The sequence below is a fragment of the Bufo bufo genome, chromosome 2 (assembly GCF_905171765.1).
Source record: "Bufo bufo chromosome 2, aBufBuf1.1, whole genome shotgun sequence".
Lineage (NCBI taxonomy): Eukaryota > Metazoa > Chordata > Amphibia > Anura > Bufonidae > Bufo > Bufo bufo.
The window spans coordinates 491,743,052-491,769,565 of record NC_053390.1 but is presented as its reverse complement, the minus strand read 5'-3'; the positions used below and the strand labels follow the sequence as shown (position 1 = coordinate 491,769,565).

Below are 26,514 nucleotides of genomic sequence, written 5' to 3'. Positions count from 1 at the left end.
ATTGATGGTTAAATGCACTTGGGTGACACAGGCTCAGCCTGCACCTGATGTAGTATATTGCCAAAAAATAACCACACTGTTGATGGTTAAATGCACTTGGGTGACACAGGCTCAGCCTGCACCTGATGTAGGATATAGCAAAAAATAACCACACTATTGATGGTTAAATGCACTTGGTGGTAGCTTGTGCTGGCGCACCACAAACCACAAAATGGCCGCCGATCACAGCAGAAAAAAGTAATATAAAAACGCTCTGGGCAGCCTAAAAAAAGTGAGCAATTCAATATCAGCACTTCAATGATCCACAGCTGGAGATCGATCACTGAATTAAGTCTTTTGGAGGAGTTAATCTGCCTAATCTCGCCCTAACGTCGCAGCAGCAACCTCTCCCTATGCTTGAATCAGCAGAGTGACGTGCAGCGCTACGTGACCCAAGCTTATATAGAGGCTGGGTCACATGCTGCACTGGCCAATCACAGCCATGCCAATAGTAGGCAAGGCTGTGATGGCCTCTTGGGGCAAGTAGTATGACGCTTGTTGATTTGGTGCTTTGCAGCCTTTCAAAAATCGCCAAGAAAGCGCCGAACACCGAACCCGAACTTTTACGAAAATGTTCGGGTCCGTGTCACGGCACCCCAAAATTCGGTACGAACCCGAACTATACAGTTCGGGTTCGCTCATTCCTACCAGGCACCCTATCACAGTTTTTACCGACCATAAGAATCTGGCATACTTGGAGTCGGCCAGGCGTATGAATCCGAGACAGGCCAGATGGTCTCTGTTCTTCTCCAGATTCAGTTTTGTCGTTACATTCCGCCCTGGGATCAAAAATGTGAAGGCTGATGCTCTCTCTCGCTGTTTTCCGGGAGGAGGATACTCCGAGGACCCGGGTCCCATTTTGGCGGAGGGGGTAGTTGTTTCTGCTCTGTATTCTGATTTGGAGGCCGAGGTCCAGGCTGCCCAGACTGAGGCACCTGCCCGTTGTCCTTCTGGGAAGTTGTTTGTGCCTCCTGAGCTACGTCACATACTCTTCAAGGAGCATCATGATACTGATCTTGCTGGTCACCCCGGGAGTAGAGCCACGGTAGATATCATTGCTCGGAGATTTTGGTGGCCGGCTCTTCGTAAGTCGGTGGAGGGTTTTGTGGCTGCTTGTGAGACGTGCGCTCGCACTAAGGTCCCTCGTTCACGGCCATCAGGTTCCCTTCTCCCGTTACCCATACCTTCCCGTCCTTGGACACACCTGTCCATGGACTTTATTACGGATCTTCCTCGTTCCTCAGGGAAGTCGGTGATCCTGGTGGTGGTGGACCGTTTTAGCAAGATGGCTCATTTCGTACCTTTCCCTGGTTTACCCAATGCTAAAACTTTGGCGCAAGCTTTTGTCGACCATATTGTTAAATTGCATGGCATTCCCTCTGATATTGTTTCCGATAGAGGCACGCAGTTTGTGTCCAGATTCTGGAAGGCTTTCTGTTCTCGCCTGGGGGTTCGGCTGTCCTTCTCTTCTGCTTTTCACCCGCAGTCGAATGGTCAGACTGAGCGCCTTAATCAGAATCTGGAGACATATTTGCGCTGTTTTGTGGCAGAGAACCAGGAGGATTGGTGTTCATTTCTCCCTCTTGCTGAGTTTGCTCTGAACAACCGTCGTCAGGAATCTTCTGATAAGTCACCATTCTTTGGTGCATATGGGTTCCATCCGCAGTTTGGGACATTCTCGGGAGGGGCTCCTTCTGGTTTGCCTGAGGAGGAGAGATTTTCCTCGTCTTTGTCTACCATTTGGCAAAAGATTCAGAGTAATCTTAGAAAGATGAGTGAGAAGTATAAGCGTGTGGCTGATAAAAGACGTGTGCCTGGTCCGAACCTGAATGTGGGTAATCTGGTGTGGTTATCTACAAGAAATATTAAACTGAAGGTTCCCTCCTGGAAATTGGGTCCCAAGTTTATTGGGCCTTATAAAATCTTGTCAGTCGTCAATCCTGTTGCCTTCCGTCTTGATCTTCCACGGGTTTGGAAGATACATAATGTATTTCACAGATCTCTCTTAAAACCATATGTCCAGTCCACGGTACCCTCCTCTTTGCCTCCTCCTCCGATTTTGGTTGATGGCAATCTGGAGTTTGAGGTTTCCAGAATTGTGGACTCTCGCATTGTCCGCGGTTCACTTCAGTACCTCGTTCATTGGAAGGGTTATGGTCCTGAGGAGAGGATGTGGGTTCCGGTGTTGGACATTAAAGTCACTCGCCTCATCAGGGCATTTCATAGGGCTCATCCTGAGAAGGTGGGTCCTGGGTGTCCGGAGTCCACCCGTAGAGGGGGGGGTACTGTCACTACCAGAGCTTTGAGACGTTCTCACAGCTCTGTTTCTCCACCCCTGTGATGATGTCACTACTAGAGCTTGGAGGAGTTCTCTCTGCTCTGTTTCTCCGCCCCTGTGATGAGGTCTTTACTTTCTGTTTCCTTCCTCCCAGCTGTTCCTCCTGTGTTTGATTTCTCTGCCTTTAAATCACTCCTCCTCCTTTGTAGGGTGCAGATTATATTTCTCATTTGAGTTGTATCTCTCGCTTGAGTATCTTCACTGGTGTGCTATCATTTCACTGGACCTGTGTTCTGCTGCAGCAAGTACTCCGGATATTGCCAGCTGTCTTTGGGTCTGTCTTCACTGCTGCTGCAGCTCCTTCAGTTAAGTGTGCAGACATTGTAGTGTTTCTGTTTGTTTGCTGACTGGATCCGAGACGACCCCGGTTCCGTCCATATACTGAGCAGGGCACCGGTGGCCGTGCCCCTTCCACTATTGTAGGGGTTACAGTGGTCATCAGTCTTAGGTACGCGGGCATGCCTCGATCCACCATTTGGATCCGGGCATGTGCTTAGCAGCATAGGGTGAGCTTTAAGGGTCTGACAGGGGTCACCCTTTATCCTCCATAGTTTGGGTCCGGTCAGTAGCTCTATTTACTGTGTATGCTCTTGTTGCTCACATACAGCCATGACAGGTGGCTACTTGCTGGTAGCAGCCGCATCCTCCTCTCATAAACACGCCCCCCTCCTCATGTTGATTGACAGGGCCAGCGAACGAGCTTGTTCTCTGCTGGCCCTGTCTGCATTCAAAATCTGGCGCTTGCGCCATATCTGTCTTCAGTCGGCGCAGGCGCACTGAGGGGAGGACGCTCGCTCGGCCGCTCCTTCCTCAGTGCGCCTGCACCAGGTGTAGATGTGACATCACCGGCACAGGCGCATTGAGGATGGAGCGACCGAGCAAGCTTCCTCCCCTCAGTGCGCCTGCGCCGACTGAAGACAGGTACGGTGCAGGCGCCAGATTTTGAATGCAGACAGGGCCAGCAGAGAAAGAGCGCGTTCGCTGGCCCTGTCAATCAACATGAGGAGGGGGCGTGTTTATGAGAGGAGGATGCGGCTGCTACCAGCAAGTAGCCGCCCTACTGGCTGGTAGACAGGTAATTTGCATATGATAAAAGTCTGTTTTTTTAACTATCTACTGAACGAAAATGATTAATAACATTATCTATTGATATATCGCAGTATAGGGATTATAAGTAGCAAAAAAAAAAAAAAAGACTTTAGTGGGGTGACACAAGCCCTTTAACCACGCTGCTATAGTCGCTCTCTTTATACCATGTTTTTTAACAGATCTGTATAATCTTTACTGGACAAAGTCCTCAGAGATATTAACCCTGGTGATTTTGTTCAGTTAAGACTTGAAGGTGGTCACGCCTTAGACGCCGTTTATTCTACAAAGCAGTTGCGAGAGGTCTTTAACACAGAGACGTTTCTCAATGCGGTTGCGGCTGCGCTCCAGAGTAACGCTGAAATCCTTTCTTCACAACAGCTGAAACTTGTGGTTGTTGTTATTAGAAATCCATGTGGTGGGGTGAAACGGCGTTTGAAATCCATAGTATACAGTAAGATTATTCAGCAGAAAAAGCGGTGGTTGTAGGACTTTAATAATACCGACTCTAATTTGTGTCTTGCGGCCAGCTTATGCGCTCTGATAGGTGATGGTGCCGACGACGACGCTAGTTTATTGTCACAGGCTAGACAGATACACGATGATTTGGGTATCCCTGATAATAAGTTGGTCAGTTTCAGCGGTATAGATGCTTTTGAGAACCACCTTGACATTGTCATTAAGGTCTTGTACCACAGTAGTGGTGATTGGCGCTATTTTGAAACTGGGAAAAAGTCTATGGAAAAAACTGTGTATATTCTGCATCATGACGGTCATTACTATGGTATCAAAAATGTGAAGGGGTTTATCGGTGAGGCATACTTCTATGAAAAGTGTAGTTCAGTGTATCACCACAAAGACAACCACTCGTGTCAATATTTCTGTAGGGCTTGTCAAAGAGACAATTGTGTTGAGTGTGTTGACCAACAACCGCCATGTCCCACTTGTCGTGCTTTTTGTCGTTCGATCGCGTGTTTAGACCACCACAACCTGTTGGCCAGAGACATGCCTGAGTTTTGTAGGCTTAAAACGTTTTGTGATCGTTGTTGTCGTTTTGTGTACAATAGAGAGGAAGAGCACAAGTGTAACGGTTTGCGATGCAGCATTTGCGGGGGTCTCATGTATAAATTCGATGATCATCTTTGCTATATGCAACCATACAAAGTAAAGAAAGAGTCGGATCTACAGTACAGACCAAAAGTTTGGACACACCTTCTCATTCAAAGAGTTTTCTTTATTTTCATGACTATGAAAATTGTAGATTCACACTGAAGGCATCAAAACTATGAATTAACACATGTGGAATTATATACATAACAAACAAGTGTGAAACAACTGAAAATATGTCATAGTCTAGGTTCTTCAAAGTAGCCACCTTTTGCATTGATTACTGCTTTGCACACTCTTGGCATTCTCTTGATGAGCTTCAAGAGGTAGTCCCCTGAAATGTTTTTCACTTCACAGGTGGGCCCTGTCAGGTTTAATAGGTGGGATTTCTTGCCTTATAAATGGGGTTGGGACCATCAGTTGCGTTGAGGAGAAGTCAGGTGGATACACAACTGATAGTCCTACTGAATAGACTGTTAGAATTTGTATTATGGCAAGAAAAAAGCAGCTAAGTAAAGAAAAACGAGTGGCCATCATTACTTTAAGAAATGAAGGTCAGTCAGTCAGCCGAAAAATTGGGAAAACTTTGAAAGTAAGGGCTATTTGACCATGAAGGAGAGTGATGGGGTGCTGCGCCAGATGACCTGGCCTCCACAGTCACCGGACCTGAACCCAATCGAGATGGTTTGGGGTGAGCTGGACCGCAGAGTGAAGGCAAAAGGGCCAACAAGTGCTAAGCATCTCTGGGAACTCCTTCAAGACCATTTCAGGGGACTACCTCTTGAAGCTCATCAAGAGAATGCCAAGAGTGTGCAAAGCAGTAATCAAAGCAAAAGGTGGCTACTTTGAAGAACCTAGAATATGACATATTTTCAGTTGTTTCACACTTGTTTGTTATGTATATAATTCCACATGTGTTAATTCATAGTTTTGATGCCTTCATAGGCATGAAAATAAAGAAAACTCTTTGAATGAGAAGGTGTGTCCAAACTTTTGGTCTGTACTGTATATGTTTTCTATGACTTTGAATGCATGCAGGAGACGGGGACGCACGTGCCCAATTAAATTTATGCCACGTCATTGTACGGTGCTAATTCCTGGGAGTTTGTGGGTAAAACTTGTACCCAGGAGTTTGTTAGCTTCTTTACCAGTTGTAAATTTGCAGGGTACACTTTGATAGCTCATAATGCTGGCAGGTACGACGGGTACTTTATTGTTAAGGAGTTGATTAAGGAAAAGCTGCGCATAAAAATGATTACTCAAGGTGGGCGACTGTTGTGTGTGACGCTGCCTGACTTAAAATTAAGGTTCATAGATTCCCTTAACTTCCTACCAATGAGATTAAGTCGCTTACCAGACGCGTTAGAATTCTCGGGTTCAAAGGGTCATTTTCCCCATTTCTTCAACAGTGAGGGAAATCAAAACTATGTGGGGCCCTTACCGTCTGTTGAGTATTACGGGGTTGAATATATGATGCTAGTGATAAAAAGGATTTCTTGGAGTGGTATGAGACGCAGAAACACACTGCTTTTGATTTTAAGGCCAAGTTAAAATCATACTGTATGCAGGACGTCAATGTTTTGAGACAGGCATGTGAGCATTACAGAGAGCGTGTGAAGGAGATGACTAGAAAAAAGATGACAAAATACTGTGAACGACAAAAGAGAGATGTTGTAACTATCCAGAGCATCGATCCTTTTCAGCTTATCCTTTCAGCAAACGTTGACATTCAGCATGCTTTGAGAGGAGGTGAAAAACAAGTAGGCAGATATTTTCTAGATGGTTATGCCAGCGTTAATGGGGTGCACATAGCGTATGAATTTCAGGTGTGCTTTTACCACGGATGCCCCGTCTGCTAGAACGGAAAATGACACCAATGGTGTTACAAACACCAGCTATGGACAGGTGTACCAGACATTCTACATTAAACGTTTTCTACAGAGCTGTGGCTATGTAGTACGTGTGCTTTGGAAACATGAGTGGCGTGAAATGGTAGAGAAAGATTCTAGACTTCAAGCATACCTCCTTAACATGCGGTTTCCAACACCGCTCGATCCTTGTGATGCTGTTTATGGCGGTAGGACTAACGCCATAAAGCTCTATCACAAACGGGCTGAAGGGGAGGCTATACACTACTACGATTTCACGAGTCTGTATCCCTTTGTCAACAAAACAAAAACATATCCGGTAGGACACCCCAACATCATTTATGACAATTTTGGCTACATAAAAAATTACTTTGGCATTGCCAGGGTTACGGTTTATCCACGAGAGACTTGTTTTTCCCGGTCCTACCGGTGAAAATGAACAATAAATTAATGTTCCCCCTTTGCAACACATGCGCCGCAAACTCCTTGACGGGTGTTTGTACGCATAGCGATGAACAACGTTCTCTGACAGGTACATGGTGTACGATAGAGTTAGAGCTAGCTTTGGAAAAGGGGTACAGGATCGCAGAGGTCTATGAGGTGTGGCATTTTCCCGACACGACAGCCGAACTGTTTGCACCATACATCAAGCTTCATCTCAGGGACAAGCAGGAGGCATCGGGCTATCCGCGCTGGTGTACAGATTCTGGTAAGCAAAAAGAATACATCGACACATTTCTTTAAAAAGAAGGTGTACAATTAGACCCTGCAAATATCGCTGTGAACCCGGCAAAAATACAGATCTCTAAACTTTTCTTAAATTCGTTATGGGGGAAGTTTGCGCAGCGATCTAATTTACCCTTTACCAGCATCGTGAATAACCCTGATGAGCGCTTCGCTATGTCTTTCTCCCATACTACGAGGTTTCTGAGCTAAATTTTATTGATGATGAAACAGCATCGATCAATTGGAAATATGCAAAAAAAAAAACACACAATCAACAAAAACACAAACATTTTTATAGCATGTTTTACAACAGCCTACGCCAGACTAGAACTCTACTCCCTTCTGGACAGACTGCAGGAAAGGTGTCTTTATCACGACACGGATTCTTGTCATTTTTGTTCATCGTGAAGGTGACTGGCTTCCCCCTTTAGGCGATTATTTGGGCGAACTAACCAGCGAAATACCGGATAACACATACATCACAGAATTTGTATTTATGGGTCCAAAATCGTACGGGTACAAACTGAATACAGGTAAGACGGTTTTAAAGGTTAAGGGGATCACACTAAACGTTGCTAATGCTAGGGATATTAATTTTGACAGCCTAAAGGATTTAGTTCTGGATTACATCCTAAACAGTGCTCTTGAATGTCAGAAATTTATACCTGTGGTGCAACCAGGTTTTGTTAGAAATAAGCAGTTGTGGCAGATTGAGACAAGACCATTGTGCAAAACGCAGCGGTGTGTATACCACGCTACCTTTCGGATTCTAATAACGTTATGACACAGTTACACCATTCTTTTTTTCAGGTGAATTAGTTGCTCTTTTTAAGAAGGTCCTGGATCCTGTTTTTGAAAGGCCGCCATCACGCGATTTTACAATGAGAGCGATCGGTTTTTAATACAATGGACACACACCTACAACACCCTTTTTCATGCATTTTAGCACGACCGTCCAACTCTGGAAAGAGTTATTTTGTAAGAAAACTGTTAGAAAATACTGACACGCATTTATCACACAAGCCCGATAATATTGTTTGGTTTTATGCTTGTTGGCAAAAACTTTATGACAAACTTTCTCTATGCTTTCCACACATCAGGTTTATTGAAGGCCTGCCGCATACGTTTGTAGATGATGAGTTATTTCCACCCGACAAGGTAAATTTGACTATTGTTGATGATCTTATGGATTCCGCTATTGAAAACAGCGAGCTTGAAAAGGCATTCACCAAGTACATGCATCATAGAAATCTAAGTATATTGTATCTGGTGCAGAACATATTTTGTCAGGGTAAAAAGAGTAGAACGATAAATTTAAACACCAAGTACATGGTTCTCTTTAATAATCCGCGTGATAAATTGCAAATTCTAACATTAGCGAGACAAATGTATCCTGGGAAAACACACTTCTTCTTGGCCACCTGCCACCTGCTAGTAGATTTAAGGGCTACTAAACCAGATCAACTTCGTTTAAGGTCAGGGTTCTTACCGCCAGCATTGCCGGCTGTGTATATCCAGAAGAGAAATAGTTTAAAAAAGTGAGATTTAGAAGGTTACGCGCATTCTAGGACGTTTACACAGCAGTGACAAGATGTCGGAGAGATTACGCCGTAATTGGGTTCTCTTAAAAACGCTTGTAAAAGCGACACCATCTGTCAGAAAATCTATTTTGCGCCATGCGAGCGATGATTTAATAGCCGCCATAGGTGAGATCGCCTTAAACATCCTAAACGGACGAATTCCGCTAAAGGAACATCAGAAAAAGATACTAAAGAAGTGGCGTAAGGCTATAAGGCAGCTGTGTGATAAAACAATCCCCATAATGAAAAAGAAGCGCTAAGTGAATCAGACAGGTGGTTTCATAGGACCGCAATTGGGGTTTGCAATTCCATTAATAACGAGTTTGCTTTTTAACAAATAACGGATCATGCGAAGAAAATGTACTTGGTTCCAAAACACGAGCTCAAGAGGATGAGTCAGGTCTTTACACCGCCGACCGGTGTAAGGCAGATCGTGATACAACGCTTGGATGATGAAATTAACGGTATTTTACACAGCTCTGGATTGCCGGATGATGTGAAAATTAAAAGATACACCGATATAATGCAAAGATACTTGGTTCTGGCCAAACAGGAGACTAAAGAGCTAGCGACTTTAAACCTTGTTAACCAATCTGATCCTGATCATGAACAACTGCCAAATACACCCGCTAATAAATACGATTCTGTCCTTGAAATTGTAACACATGTCAACCCTCGGTTTAAGAAAAATGCTGAACTTTTGTTAAGCAGGTTGAAGCAGAATGCCAGTGTTACAAAGTAGAATGATAAAGGTGAATTTATTTATAAGGGTGATGTTATTCCTGGTTCTAACATGATGGATCTTGTGCGCAATGCGACGCAAAACCACAGACTGTCAAAAAACAAAAACCCGCCAGGCTGGGTTGCATTTATGCATGCCATGGCGGACATAAATATGCCGTCTACTGTTGTGGGTAATTCATCTACTAGAGAGAATCTGGACGGTTTAAAAACGAACTTGAATGAGTCGCCTGTAAGTGCCACACCTAATCGCACTCTCCTGACCGCCCCCTCCACACCTATGGGTATAAGACAGGGTAGTCTGTTACCTAAAAGAAGGACATCGCCAATGTTACAATCTTCTTGGTTAAGCTTGTGAATACGGATTTGTGTAGATATTATTAATGTAATGTATATTGTAACCCAGCTAGACGTATTTTTGTGAGAATACTGATTATGTGTAGATATTAATAATGTAATGTATATTGTAGCCCAGTGTCACGGATGGTGTTGCAGGAAACAATAAGTAACAGATAAAGATCCGACTGACCTGATCCCAAACTAAGGAACATAAGGGTAAGCCCTGTAAAAAGCCCTAGCACTCTCCCTGACTGCTCAGCCCATGCAAAGATCTCTATGATAGATAATTGCATGCCCTCGTGCCTCGACTGTATGACACCTGAACACCCTATAATAGTGAGGGGACATGACCACCGGCTCCCTACACTTAATACGGAGGGAGTCAGGGTCACCTAGGATCAAGCCAACAGGAAAACACAAATAAATGAACAGACTTATCTGTAGAGGCAGCAGTTGCAACATCTAGCATGAGGACAATCCAGGAAGTTGTATAATCCGCAAAGTGATGCAGTATGGGAGGGGATTTAAAGGGATGCAATCAGTGCAACTAGATGACAGCTGAGAGAGGAAAATGAGATGACAAAACGAAAGCAAAACAAAAGAACCTCAAGCAAGAGGTACTGAAGAACGTCTGTCAGAGCTTCTCAGATATCTGGCGGTGACAGTACCCCTCCTTCTACGAGTGGACTCCGGACACTCAGAGCCCACCTTCTCAGGATGGGACCTATGGAAAGCCCTGATGAGACGAGTGGCCTTAATGTCCGTCACTGGGACCCACATCGTCTCCTCAGGACCATAACCCTCCCAATGTACGAGGTACTGGAGAGAACCGCGGACAATACGAGAGTCCACAATCCTAAAGACCTGAAATTCAAGATTACCATCAACCACAATCGGAGGAGGAGGCAAAGAGGAGGGTACAGTGAGTTGGACATAAGGTTTTAATAGGGACTTGTGAAAAACATTATGGATCTTCCAAGTCTGAGGAAGATCAAGACGGTAGGCAACGGGATTGATGACGGACAAGATTTTGTAAGGCCCGATAAACTTAGGACCCAACTTCCAGGAGGGAACCTTCAATTTGATATTCTTAGTAGACAACCACACCAGATCAGCAACATTCAGGTCCGGACCAGGCACACGTCTCTTATCCGCCACATGCTTATATCTCTCACTCATGCTCTTTAGATTATCCTGAATCTTTTGCCAAATAGATGACAAAGACGAGGAGAATCTCTCCTCATCAGGTAAACCAGAAGCCCCCTCTCCAGAGAATGTTCCAAACTGTGGATGAAACCCATATGCACCAAAAAATGGTGACTTATCAGAGGACTCCTGACAACGGTTATTTAAAGCAAACTCAGCAAGGGAGAGAAAAGAACACCAATCCTCCTGATTCTCCGCCACAAAACAGCGCAGATATGTCTCCAGATTCTGATTGACTCGATCTGTCTGGCCATTCGACTGCGGGTGGAAAGCAGAAGAGAATGACAACCGAACTCCCAAGCGAGAACAGAAAGCCTTCCAGAATCTGGAAACAAACTGCGTGCCCCTATCAGAGACTATGTCTGAAGGAATGCCATGCAATTTGACAATGTGATCAATAAATGCCTGCGCCAGCGTTTTAGCATTGGGCAAACCAGGAAAAGGAATAAAATGCGCCATTTTGCTAAGATGGTCCACCGCCACCAGAATCACAGTCTTCCCCGAGGAACGAGGCAGGTCCGTAATGAGATCCATGGACAGATGTGTCCAAGGACGGGAAGGAATGGGTAACGGAAGGAGAGGACCTGATGGCCGTGAAAGAGGGACTTTGGCACGAGCGCAGGTCTCGCAGGCTGCCACAAAACCCTCAACCGACTTACGAAGAGCCGGCCACCAGAATCTCCGAGCAATGAGATCCACTGTGGCTCTACCCCCCGGGTGCCCAGCAAGGACAGTATCGTGGTGCTCCTTAAAAACCTTGTGTCGTAAAGCGAGAGGCACAAACAACCTCCCAGGAGGACAAAGATCAGGAGCCTCTGCCTGGGCTGCCTGAACCTCTGCCTCCAATTCAGGATAAAGAGCAGACACAACCACCCCTTCAGCCAAAATGGGACCCGGGTCTTCAAAGTTCCCCCCTCCCGGAAAACAACGTGACAGGGCATCGGCCTTCACATTTTTAACCCCGGGGAGGAACGTGACCACAAAATTAAACCTGGAAAAGAAAAAAGACCATCTGGCCTGTCTCGTGTTCAGACGCTTGGCAGACTCCAAGTAGGCCAGATTCTTATGGTCAGTAAACACGGTAATAGGGTGTCTGGCTCACTCTAGCCAATGGCACCATTCTTCAAAAGCTAACTTGATGGGCAACAACTCCCTATCTCCCACATCGTAATTTCTCTCTGCGGAGGAGAGTTTCTTCGAGAAAAAGGCACACGGTCGCATTTGGCAGGAGAGGGACCCTGAGACAAGACCACACCCACACCCAGCTCAGAAGCGTCCACCTCAACAATGAAGGGCAGAGAGATATCAGGTTGTACCAAGATGGGTGCGGAAGCAAAACTCTCTTTGATACTAGAAAAGGCCTTGCGTGCCTCTACCGACCAGGAGGAAAAATCTACCCCCTTTCTAGTCATATCAGTCAGTGGCTTAAAAATAGAGGAATAATTCAAAATGGACTTCCTGTAATAATTGGCAAAACCTAAAAAGCGCATCAGCGCCTTCTGATTCTCAGGAAGCTCCCAATCAAGCACAGCGCGGACCTTCTCGGGGTCCATGCGAAAACCAGAAGCGGAGAGAAGAAAACCCAGAAATTGAATTTCTGGAACCGCAAACACACATTCTCCAGTTTAACGTACAATTTATTCTCCCGCAGAATGAGCAAGACCTGACGTAGGTGGTCCCTATGAGTTTTGAAATCAGGAGAAAAAATCAAAATGTCATCTAGTATTGGGCAACCCAGGAAAAGGAATAAAATGCGCCATTTTGCTAAAACGGTCCACCACCACCAGAATCACAGTCTTCCCTGAGGAACGAGGCTTGTCCGTAATGAAATCCATGGACAGATGTGTCCAAGGATGGGAAGGAATGGGTAACTAGTACAAATTTCCCCATTAAATGATAAAAAATGCTGTTCACAAAATGTTGGAAGACGGCTGGAGCATTCATCAAACCAAAAGGCATAACCAAATTCTCAAAATGGCCCTCAGGGGTATTGAAGGCCGTCTTCCATTCGTCCCCTTCTCTAACACTGACCAGGTTGTATGCCCCTCTTAAATCCAACTTGGAAAAAACTTTAGCCCCAACAATCTGGTTAAACAGGTCCGAGATCAGAGGAAGCGGATAAGGGTCACGAATTGTGATACTGTTCAGCTCCCTGAAATCCAGACATGGTCTTAAAAAAAACATCTTTTTTCTTAACAAAAAAGAAACCAGCGGCAACAGGTGACTTCGAGGGTATATGTGTCCCTTTCTCAGACTCTCAGAGATATAAGAACGCATAGCGACCCTTTCAGGTTGGGAGAGATTGTATAAACGAGACGCAGCTTGGCGCCTGGGATGAGATTAATAGGGCAATCGTACTCCAGGTGAGGGGGCAGCTCCTGAACACCACTCTCAGAAAACACATCCGAAAATTCAGAAAGAAAAGATGGTACAGTCTTAGTAGAAACCTCTGAAAGAGACGTCGAGAGGCAATTCTCTCTGCAAAAGTCACTCCAACCATTTATTTGCCTCGCTTGCCAATCAATGGTGGGGTTATGTTTAGTGAGCTAGGGTAGCCCCAACACTAGAGGAGTAGGCAACCCGCCTAGGACGAAACATGACACATCCTCAATGTGAGCATCACCCACAGTCAAACGGATATTGTGAACTATGCCCTTTAATGATTTTTGAGAAAGTGGAGCGGAATCAATAGCAGAAACAGGTATGTCCTTTCCCAAAGTGCATACCTGGAAACCATGTGTTATAGCAAATTGATTATCAATGAGATTGACAGCTGCTCTACTATCTACAAAAATCTCACAAACAATGTTCTTGCTCTCTAGCGCCACCCTGGCAGGTAGGACAAAACGGGAACTACAAGCAAACGGAAAACCTTCAATTTCCGCATCAACGTTGCCAATAGTAACAGATGGAACGTTTTTAGAGGACTTTTTTATTTTTGTTTCTTTAATATTCTCTAAAAACTCCCTGAATCTCCTAGAGGGACAAACATTTGCCAAATGATTTATACCTCCACAACAGAAACAAACCCTCCTCTGAGAGCTGAATCTTCTGTTGTTAGAGGCAAGCAAACCCAGCTGCATGGGCTCCTGCTCAAAGGGGATTGAGAGAGACTGAGATCCCTGCGCACTGAATGAGACCGCCCCACTGACTTTGGACTGAGTATGACAGGAAGGAGTGATCTCTCCTCTCTCTCTAAGACGCCTGTCAATAGGAACAGCCAGAGACATGGCAGACTCCAAGGAGGTAGGTCTCTCATGAAAGGCAAATGCATCCTTCAATCCCTCTGAAAGACCATGGCAAAATTGACTTCGGAGTGCAGCATCATTCCAACCAGTATCAGCTGCCCATCTCTGAAATTCTGAACAGTATAACTCAGCGGATTGTTTACCCTGGGATAATAGACGGAGTTTAGATTCAGCCAGAGCAACACGATCCGGATCATCTTATATCTGACCCAGGGCTACAAAAAATCCATCCACTGATCGGAGGGGCCGTGCCCCCACCGGCAGCGAAAAGGCCCAAGACTGAGCGTTATCCCTGAGCAGTGAGATGATTATCCCCACCCTCTGCTCCTCATCACCAGAGGAATGGGGAAGTAGGCGAAAATGGAGTTTGCAAGCCTCTTTAAAACAAACAAAATTCTCACTATCCCCAGAGAAGGTATCTGGAAGCGAGATCTTAGGCTCAGAACAAACTCCATGAACGCAAGCAGAACCGGTCACCTGAAACTGAGATACAGTTTTACGGAGCTCTGCGACCTCCAGTGAAAGACCCCGCATGCGGTCCGTCAAGGCTAAAACCGGATCCATGCTTAAAACGGTTTTGGCAGTTTATAATGCCACGGATGGTGTTGCAGGAAACAATAAGTAACAGATAAAGATCCGACTGACCTGATCCCAAACTAAGGAACATAAGGGTGAGACCTGTAAAAAGCCCTAGCGCTCTCTCTGACTGCTCAGCCCATGCAAAGATCTCTATGATAGATAATTGCATGCCCTCGTGCCTCGACTGTATGACACCTGAACACCCTATAATAGGGAGGGGACACGACCACCGGCTCCCTACACTTAATACGGAGGAAGTCAGGGTCACCTAGGATCAAGCCAACAGGAAAACACAAATAAATGAACAGACTTATCTGTAGAGGCAGCAGTTGCAACATCTAGCATGAGGACAATCCAGGAAGTTGTATAAACCGCAAAGTGATGCAGTATGGGGATTTAAAGGGATGCAATCAGTGCAACTAGATGACAGCTGAGAGAGGGAAACGAGATGACAAAACGAAAGCAAAACAAAAGAACCTCAAGCAAGAGGTACTGAAGAACGTCTGTCAGAGCTTCTCAGATATCTGGCGGTGACACCCAGCTAGACGTATTTTTGTGAGAATACTGATTATGTGTAGATATTATTAATGTAATGTATATTGTAACCGTGCTAAACGTATTTTTGTATTTATATATGTGTTGTAACATTGCCGCTTTTCTGCTCAATAAAGTTTTTAAAACTTTTATTTTGTTTGTGCTCAATTCGTTTACTGTCAATAAGGGGCTCGCTGTGCGGGCCTCTAGACATGTCCAGGCACGCATCTACCATAATAATATAAGTGCAAAATACATGAGACCCCTGCCCTGAGAGGAGGTCGCTATCTACCATACTTTACATTATGTGCTGTACTTTGTTTATCTGGCAATAAAGCTATTGAAACCATTATCTGTGTGGAATGTAAAAGGTCTGTTAGAAATTAGTCGTACTGACCCTATAAAAAGGTCTGTTTATACACAGGAATCACAGATACACAAGGGGCTCGCTGTGCGGGCCTCTAGACATGTCCAGGCACGAATCTACCATAATAATATACAGTTGCAAGAAAAAGTATGTGAACCATTTGAAATGATATGGATTTCTGCACAGATTGGTCATAAAATGTGATCTTCATCTAAGTCAAAACAATAGACAATCACAGTCTGCTTAAACTAATAACACACAAAGAATTAAATGTTACCATGTTTTTATTGAACACACCATGTAAACATTCACAGTGCAGGTGGAAAAAGTATGTGAACCCCTAGACTAATGACATCTCCAAGATATAATTGGAGTGAGGTGTCAGCCAACTGGAGTCCAATCAATGAGATGAGATTGGAGGTGTTGGTTACAGCTGCCCTGCCCTATAAAAAACACACACCAGTTCTGGGTTTTCTTTTCACAAGAAGCATTGCCTGATGTGAATGATGCCTTGCACAAAAGAGCTCTCAGAAGACCTACGATTAAGAATTGTTGACTTGCATAAAGCTTGCAAGGGTTATAAAAGTATCTCCAAAAGCCTTGCTGTTCATCAGTCCATGGTAAGACAAATTGTCTATAAATGGAGAAAGTTCAGCACTGCTGCTACTCTCCCTAGGAGTGGCTGTCCTGTAAAGATGACTGGAAGAGCACAGCGCAGACTGCTCAATGAGGTGAAGAAGAATCCTAGAGTGTCAGCTAAAGACTTACAAAAGTCTCTGACATATGCTAACATCCCTGTTAGCAAATCTACGTTACGTAAAACACTAAACAAGAATGGATTTCATGGGAGGATACCACAGAGGAAGCCACTGCTGTCCAAAAAAAACATTGCTGCACATTTACAGTTTGCACAAGAGCACCTGGATGTTCCACAGCAGTACTGGCAAAATATTCTGTGGACAGATGAAACCAAAGTTGAGTTGTTTGGAAGAAACATACAACACTATGTGTGGAGAAAAAGAGGCACAGCACACCAACATCAAACCTCATCCCAACTGTGAAGTATGGTGGTGGGGGCATCATGGTTTGGGGCTTCTTTGCTGAGTCAGGGCCTGGATGGATTGCTATCATCGAAGGAAAAATGAATTCCTAAGTTTATCAAGACATTTTGCAGGAGAACTTAAGGCCATCTGTCCACCAGCTGAAGCTCAACAGAAGATGGGTGTTGCTACAGGACAACGACCCAAAGCATAGAAGTAAATCAACAACAGAATGGCTTAAACAAAAGTAAATACACCTTCTGGAGTGGCCCAGTCAGAGTCCTGACCTCAACCCGATTGAGATGCTGTGGCATGACCTCAAGAAAGTGATTCACACCAGACATCCCAAGAATATTGCTGAACTGAAACAGTTCTGTAAAGAGGAATAGTCAAGAATTACTCCTGACCGTTGTGCACGTCTGATCTGCAACTTCAGGAAACGTTTGGTTCAAGTTATTGCTGCAAAAGGAGGTTCAACCAGTTATTAAATCCAAGGGTTCACATACTTTTTCCACCTGCACTGTGAATGTTTACATGGTGTGTTCAATAAAAACATGGTAACAATTAATTCTTTGTGTGTTATTAGTTTAAGCAGACTGTGATTGTCTATTGCTGTGACTTAGATGAAGATCAGATCACATTTTATGACCAATTTGTGCAGAAATCCATATCATTCCAAAGGGTTCACATACTTTTTCTTGCAACTGTAAATGCAAAATACATGAGACCCCTGCCCTGAGAGGAGGTTGCTATCTACCATAATAATATAATGTTGTCTCTAGACATGTCCAGGCATGCATTATTCAGATTTGGGTGGGTAATAATATAACGTGGTCTCTAGACATGCCCAGGCATGCATCTACCATAATAATATAAGTGCAAAATACATGAGACCCCTGAGAGGAGGTCGCTTTCTACCATAATAATATAATGTGGTCTCTAGACATGTCCAGGCATGCATTATTTAGATTTGGGAGGGAGGAGGCGAATGGGAGGGAGGAGGCGAAGGGGTGGGGGACCTGTCAAGAGGACGAAAGGGGCGTGTTGACGAGAGGGGTTTTGGTAAACAATGAAAGGGGCGTGGTACCTGTCACTTTTTGACGAATAATATAGACGCTTCACTACTTACAAGTCACCCCCAAACTTTTTTTTTTTATAGCATGTATTCACTTCTGTATATGAGGGTGGATTAAAATGTGACAATGTATTTTTGTTGTTGTCCATTTAAACAGTTTTCATAACAAAAGACTCCAGAAATGATATCCTTGAGTCTTTGAATGTATTCCAAATGATATGGGTAGATTAAAGTGTGAATATGTAGTTTCTGATAATTTGAATTCCATTTTGTATCTGTTCATTTAAATTTCATTTTAAGATCTGTTAAGGCATATACAAGGGAGTAAGGTTTTGCCTACATATTTTCTCAAGGTTGTTTTGGGATTCTGACTCTCTGCGGACCTTGGAACTGGATGCTCCAAGGTCTGGGGTGAGAGCAGATGAACAACGCATACATAGTGACAATTATGGAGTGCATGTGCAGTGGCCAGGTACGAGTGGATAATATTCTGGTATTGTTGTGATGCCAATTGCAGCATGCGCAGGGTACTATCCCAGGGCTCTTTCAAGGTGTTATAACGCATGTCCCAGGTTAGGAATGCAAGAGTGGTGTAATGGACTATAATGTCTCTATAGTTTTGTGGTAGTTGTGTCACGGTGTCTCCTACCTGGATACGGCCAGACTCCTGGCTCCTTGCAATAAATTTGAGTGTAGTGATAGTAGGAGTAATAGAGGAACTTTGCAGAATGAATGATGTGCAGACCTTTAGATGAGGTTCAAACGTTGCTTTACTTGAGGTAACTTGCATCGAAACGGTATACAGCTTTGGTCTCTTGGTCCCAGCAGGATTTGGCAATGATTGGCAGGAATGAGTACTTCTGCTTTAAATGTGGAGCTTGCAGGATAAAATGTCTGCTTGGTAGCTCTGTAACTGTGGCAGGATTAGCTTCTGCACTTACTTGCAACTTCTGCTGTGTGGGGACAGACTAGCTGAGGAGGAATAAGCTTCTCCTAGGTACTGGAATTATATCACAGATGGATTTTCAGGGGATGCTTTCTTCCTGGAACTCTGGAGTTGGTCTGTAGTTTTCTGCTTTCTTCATCCAGCAGAGCTGAAGGTGCTCTAGCTGGGTATATGGCCAAGTCTCAGCTGAGACTAGGTCCTTGCTGTCTTCCCTATGCAGGGGAACTCCACACACACACACACACACCCTACCCCTAGCAGGGGGTGGGCTACACTCATCTCTAACTTCCTTCTCCACTCATGCTGCAGGATGTGGGACCAGCTCACCTCTCCACAGAGGGGGAGCTAAGTTGGAATAATCCATTCCAGCTCAGATACACTAAACTGTAGCTTGTACCTGCCAATGGGTTGATGCCACCTACTGGTAACCAGGCTAATTACATGAACCATTACTTTTAACATAGATTTATATGCACATTTCTGGAGGACATAATATAAATTACATTAGATGACAGTAAAAATGCTCTTAGGAGATAGTAGCGGGTAGAGGAGTGTAGTAACACAACTTTGGTGTGTTACACATGTGCTGGCTACGTTCCACTGGGAATGGAGCTTTTAGTTTAATTGGTATAAAGCTATAATCCTTCAGGAAAGAGGTCAGAAGCTCATCCTATGGGGGGACGCCTCTTGTAGGGACCTAATCAGTGTTTTCCCGATCGAGACTGACTGCTTTCACTGAAAAGGCTTCCCAGCTGAAGTGTCGTTGTCAGCTGATGTTAACTCAATCAGTGATGTATGTACTTTTATTCTGGATTTGGTTAGGACTCCAGTTGAAGTGTTTATATAATTGTGTATTATGTTCTTTATCCTTTGTATGTAGATAAATGCAAAAGAAGGACATTATATCGCTATATGTATATACTACATATCATATTTAATAAAATAAGATTATAAACCTCTCTCTTAAAAGAGTAGCCGAATCTGAATTCTTGCAAAACACCCCTCTAGCTCCATTAATAAATAAAAAAGAAAAACACAAATAGTCACCTGTTTCCCTGATGATCAGAGCCGGCGTTCCACACCAGCAGCAGATGCAGTCACACACACACACATTGCGCTGATTCCTGGGCTTGCATGCTCCTCCTACACAGCCCAGCATGTGTGGATTGCTCGGAAGCATCATATCTCAGCTGACCGGTGATGCAGGGAGCGGACAGCTCGCTACTTTCCCATCTAAATAAACTGCCCGGGTGCACCCCCAGCCCCCCCTTCGTTATGCCCCTGCCTAATGTCTAACTGGGGCTGATATGCCAGTCCCAATTACAGGATAAAATAGGCAATAACAAAAAAAAGTTATGTTTAAATACTGTATTGTGATGTTCTGCAGCAACTAAGGTGTGTATTGTGATGTTTTGCAGCAACTATAGTGTGTACTTTGAGACTTTGCCACAGTTCAGGTGTCTATTTTCATGGTCTGCGCAATCTTGAGGGATGTATTATGAGGGTCTGCAGCAGCTGGGCCATTATCATTAGTAAGAAACATGTTTATTTGCTTGATTAAATTAATCGGTAGTGTTGGTCAAGCACCAAAATGCTCGTGTGCTCGAGTAGAACACTTCCCGATGCTCGAGTGCTCTACAGAGCACCCGAGCACAATGGAAGTCAATGGGAGAACCCGAGCACTAAACCAGACACCCCCTACTTTGAAGACGGGAGGGTGTCGGGACTCTAGTTCGGCTTAGGAGTCCCTGCTCTGACCCCATATATAGCTATGTCCATATATGGAGTCAGTGCTTGGGGACACCCAGTGTATTTAAATCTAATTTAGCCTCTATTTCGGAAAAGTTTCTAATGGGATTCGAACTCACAACCTTATACATTGCAGCCAAGAATCTTAGCCACTACACTGTAGAGCTGCATGTCCAGTTACAAAAAAAATATAAAAAAAAATAAAATATGAGACTTCTGCTATATAGGCAAACTTATTACATTCCTATATAGCAGAAGTCTTTTTTTTTTTTTTTTAAAGCAACTGGCTATGCAGCTCTATAGTGTTGTGGTTAACATTCTTGGCTGTTATGTAGAAGGTTGTAAGTTTGAATCCTGCCAGAAACTTTTCAGAAATAGAGGCTAAATTAGATTTAAATACACTGACTCAAGCACACGCGATATTCAGCCGACCATAGCGATGCCCGAGCTATACTAGTGTTCGGCCGAGCATGCTCGCCCAACACTATTAATCAGCATTCTTTATATACTCACTTATATAGCCCTGACATATTCTGGAGGGCTTTGCAGACATTAGCATTGCGCTGCCCCCAATGGGGCTCACAATCTAAGTTCCCAATCAGTATGTTTTTGGAGTGTGGGAGGAACCTGGAGAAAGCCCAAACAAACAAGGGGAGAACATACAAACTCCATGCAGATGTTCTCCTTGGTCGGATTCAAACCCAGGACCCTGCAAGGCACCAGTGCTAACTACTGAGCCACCGTGCTGCCCATTATAATGTTGTTAGCATTATTTGATGCTGGTGGGAGGGGCACAGCGTTTGAACCCTTGCAGGGTAACTGTATGCCGCATACCCTGTGTACATGTATGTATATTATAATATACCATATATATAACACAGAGGAGCAGGCGACACCACCTTCTGGAATAAAAGTGGAACACTAGAAATATTCTATTGAAAAATTTATTATGAGATGTCACACATAAAAATGGCCAATATATACAATACTCAATAAAATACACTGGATAAAATAAATACTTAAAAGAATGTCACAAATGAATAACCAGACTGTAATACAGTCTCCTGGAATAAAGTCTCCTGAGATAGACTATGGCAGAGAACAATAGCAATCCACCTGTCAGTGTTTGTCAAAATGGGACTGTCTCCATGAGACTCTTACCGTTTATCTGAAGTGTTGAGCCTCCCTACCTTGTCAGTTTTTGCAAATTATAATATACCAGTTCAGTATAAATTCCTGTGCAGTCCCTATGACTTTTACGCCACAATAGCCTATATTCAGGCTATGGAATATAATGGATGGTGGTGGTGGTGGTGGTGGGGCAGCAATGTGTTAAAACTGCCTTGCATAAGACCCCTAAACACACCTCTGGCATTTATTCTAATTTACTTCTTGGGCAGTCCCCAGACACTCCAGTCTGTTTGCAATCCTGAGAAGCAGATATCTATATATATATATATATATATATATATATATATATATATATACAGTGCTGCCCATAATTATTCATACCCCAGGCAAATTTTGACTTAAAGTTACTTTTATTCAACCAGCAAGAATTCGGGCTTAAGAATTCCAGAGGTAAAAGTACAGGACAATGTATCAGATATCTACTGAGTATGGCAGTACAGCTTTTATTTAATAATTAAAGGAAATCTGTTACCACCTTTGCCCTCATGTCAGTGATTGACACCATTCTCCTAGGCTTCATGCACATGGCCGTTGTGCGGCCGTCTTGGGAATTGGGGACAGCAATTTGCGGTCCCCAATGCACAAGCAACGTCCGTACGGCGGCCGGTATGGATCAAGACCCATTTAACTTGAATGGGTCCGTGATCCGTCCACACCTCGTGTTCTATTTTTTTGTGGTGAGGAGGCACGGACAGAAACACCACGGAAGCACTCCGTAGTGCTTCTGTGGGGTTCCGTCCCTCTGTTCCGCACAGCAGCTCCGGATTGCGGACCCATTCAAGTGAATTGGTCTGCATCCGTGATGCGGGGAGCACACGGCCGGTGCCCGCATATTGCGGACCCACTGTTTGTCATGTTCATGAGGCCTTACTGTGTATACAGTGAATGGTGTCAATGATTTTCAGGAGGGCGGGGGATGGGCACAGCTATCCCAGCAGCTTATAAATATCAAGTCTGCTTCCTCCAGGTGCTATAGCTCCTGGAAAGAAAATTTATTAACAATTAACCCATTAAGATTTTATTTCTTTAAATCAAAAGAGTAAAATTGTTTGAAAAAGACTTACTTTTTCATCTTGTAAACCCCCTTTTTAACACAGCCAAAATTTCCCGAGCCCAATTCTACTTCATCTATCAGAAGAAGTTCTCTTTTTAAGAAGACCTTGCGTTCCTTCAGTTCTTCTGGGTCACTGTAGGGACTGTCATATACACTGGTATCCATGGGTAAAATCCTAGGTTTCATACCAGCTGTAAATAAAAAGTAAATTACAAGATTTTACAACACAGCTTGTTGTGTCTCATTTCTTGTAAAAACAAAAAGACTAAAAAGATTACCAATAATCAACTGATCTTGTATTATTCATAAAATTTGGGCATATAAAAAGTAGTCGATATGGCTTAAAAAAGTGAATTGCTCATTTATAGAACCATATTTAATATATGTACTAGCATAACTTAGATAACACAATAACACAAATATAAGAACATCTTTTACAGATAATACTGAATTAAAAAGTTTTCAAAACAGTCACAAATCAAATGGATATAATAATTTTGGCAGCTGATAGTAACAATGGGACTCTCTCACCTGCAACTATTTGTATAGCTGCGCATAGCTTTACTTTACCTAATTAAAATTCAGTTTTCTTTTGATGATCTGAAGCGCCATATGATACTTTTTTCTAATATGCAATTTAGGCATATGGAGCAACTAAGGCATTACTGTTGTTGCACTTCCCTTGCTGCTTTGATTGAGAGGGTCAGTGACAAAGCAGCAAGGTTGAGGCTGGTCGCAGAAAGGACCATAGATTGGGTGCAACAAGAGCAACAGTGGTGCCCTTGTCTTCTCTTATTTGGAAGACAGGAATGGTTTATGCTGAATGTTGGACTGCACACTGCGTGAACGTGTATGAAGACAGAACACCTTCTTGCACCAAATGCCTAATTTGCATATTAGGAAAAAGTATCATAAATCAGAAACGGAGCCTCGGATCAAGAAAAAAAGAGGGTGCTTTAAAAAGGAACACATCACCATGAATCTGAAGGCAGCATATCATAGAGCAGAAGTAGCTGAGTCAGTGGTAACCTGCCAGTCCAGGGAAAGGGAAAATAATAGCATTCTTAATGCAGAATGCATAGTACGATAGGGCTGGAGGGATTAAAAAAATATATATATATAATATAATTCTCTTCTGTCTTCTTCTTTGCTGTGCACAGGAAAAGGACCTTTGATGATGTCACTGCGTTCATCACATGGTCCATCACATGATCCATCACCAAGGGTAAAAGATCATGTGATGGACCATGTGATGAGCGCAGTGACGTGATCAAAGGTCCTATTCCTGTGCACAGCAAAGAAGACAGAAGATAAGCCAGGCTGCGCGATCAAGTGGAGTAAGGTGAGTTAAATTATTATTATTTTTTTTTTAACCCCCCCAGCCCTATTGTACTATGCATTCTGTATTAAGAATGCTATTATTTTCCCTTATAACCATGTTATAAGGGAAAATAATAAAATCTACACAACACCTAACCCAAACCCGAACTTCTGTGAAGAAGTCTGGGTTCGGGTCTGGGTACCAAACATGCCGATTTTTCTCACACACGTGCAAAACGCATTACAATGTTTTGCACCCGCGCAGAAAAAATGCAAACATGGAACGCAATCGCAGTGAAAACTGACTTGCTTTAGTGTCAAAATTGCACCATTTTCCCTGAACGCACCCTGAACGCATTCCGGCCCCAATCCGCAACGCCCGTGTGAAAGGGGCCTTAGAGGTGAGTTACAGAGACCTCTGTATAGTTAGTGCTTAGCCTAGTAGGCTTTTTTTTTATGTTGTAACTTGAATGCCACATTGTTATGCTGAAGTGTTGGAATAAAGCACCATTTGAGCTTGAAAACCCCCTGCCCCAGGCAGAGAGAGCGATCCTTACAAAAGTTTCATGGGAAATGATTGAGCAAAACTTGTTTTTTTAACAAAAGTAGAGCAATGGAGCAATAGGCTGCCACGGCCTTACAAGTCAGTAGAGCAATGGAGCGGGGAGCAACCGTATCGAAGTGTGGCTTGACTTAGGGGGAAATTAGAAAGGCAGGAAAGGGTTAAAGTGTGTAGTTGAAGGTCAAGTGTCTGATTGGCTATAAGGAGGGTGGGGCAGTGGTGGAGTTTGGCAGGCTATATATAAAGTAGTGTGAGAGGTGGGGTTTCAGTGCAGTATAGTGGGTACCTGGAGAGTTGTGATATCTTCCTTGGAGCAGTTGTTGGCGGCGGTTAGGGCAGCAGCAGAGCAGCATGGGATGGCTGCAGAGGTCCTTGCAGTCAGCTGTAGGTGAGCCCGCGGGGCCACAGGTAGCCCCGGATAGTAGGAGGCGCGCCAGGAGATCCATTCCTCCTGAGCGTTTGAGCCAAGAGGTGACCCCGAAGGTGCGGTGGCGTTTAAGGAGCCCCAGCAGGGAGCCTTCACTGCAGTCGGCGGGGCCTGCTACCTACAGGGGAGGGAAGGGTATCTACCCATTCTGCTTTCCCTTATCGCAATGTGGGGGGAGGAGGCGAGCGGCGTTCTCCTTGTAGGAGGCCCGCTGTAAGGAGCAAGATGGTGGCGCTGGAATACAGGAGGAGGCAGACGCAGGACAAGACGGGAGCTCTTGTGCAGATGCGGTCCCTCCAGTGGCCGGAGGGGGCCTTGTAGGCAGAGGATCAGGGGTGAATGAAAAAGTTGCGAATGAACAAGTTCTGTTCTGCCCACTGGGCGGTCGCTGGAGAATGCAAGAGTGTGCGGAGAGACAGCTCCTGGCCATTGGGCCAGAGAGTTTGAGGGCCATGGGAGAGGCACAGCTGGAAATAGCAGGGGATTGAGGGGTCAGCGGCCATCTTGTGGTGGTCAGGCTTCAACGTCAACTTCGGTAATTCACCCCACCCCCCTGGAGCCTAGGGATGGGTCGCCGGCGGTCCAGTCTGTGGAAGAAGGGGAGCTGAGCCAGAAGTCGTGGAGTGCGGTGGACAGGACAGAAGAATTGGATGCAACCGGAGTCGATCCTTCAACCACGGGAACACCGGTTATGACATCGCTGAGAGGATCTTTACAGCAGTCTGCGGCTGCTGGGAGTACTTCCCACGGACGGCCAGGTGAGAGAACGTCGTGTCAGGCGGTCGTTTTGTGGAAAGGGGGTTTCAGGCGGCTAGACAGGCGTTAGCGGATCGGTAGGTTTGGCACAGGAATTGTTAACGGGCATGTTAAAGGGTTTCTGTCACCAGAATTAACCCTATTAAATGACTTTAGCGATGTGCTAATGTCAGCTGAACATAACTAGTCTATTCCTACTTTTATCTATGCCCCCATTACTCCAGAAATATAACTTTTATAATATGCTAATTAGCCTATAGGTGCAGGTGGGGCTTTGCCGGCAGCCGGCAAACGCTCTTCACTCACTGCGCCTGTGCTTAATACTGAACGGGACGGTGCAGGCGCGAGATTTACACAGCAGACAGGGCTGGTGTCATGACCATGGTCATGGTCGTGACTCCTGGACCCGCATGCAGTTGCCTGCGGTTTGGTCTATTGTCAACCACATGGTGAGGGCTGCTTGTATGTTGCCTCACGTGTGGTTGAGGCTGGCAACATGTTTGTACTTGACAGTATAGCAGCCTGAGCTGTTGCTAGGCAGCTTGCTGTCAGGAGCATGCGGGTACACCTGGCAACCTCTCCTTGTATGTGTGCACTTTCCCTGTTTGTTGTGCACGAGGTTGTTGTATGTGTGTA

At 44.5% G+C, this 26,514-nt stretch overlaps 1 protein-coding gene across 2 annotated transcripts in view; it reads right to left on the bottom strand.

Annotated features, from left to right (window-relative positions):
* LOC120989581 (tyrosine-protein kinase ZAP-70) overlaps nt 1-26,514 on the bottom strand; it is an 824,733-nt gene that overhangs the window by 369,238 nt on the left and 428,981 nt on the right. Inside the window, exon 8 of one of the 2 annotated variants that reach the window (XM_040417781.1) lies at nt 22,824-23,004. In XM_040417781.1, the coding sequence (XP_040273715.1) occupies nt 22,824-23,004 (181 nt within the window). The remainder of the gene's footprint in view (nt 1-22,823; nt 23,005-26,514) is intronic. The other variant, XM_040417780.1, reaches the window with a different exon arrangement.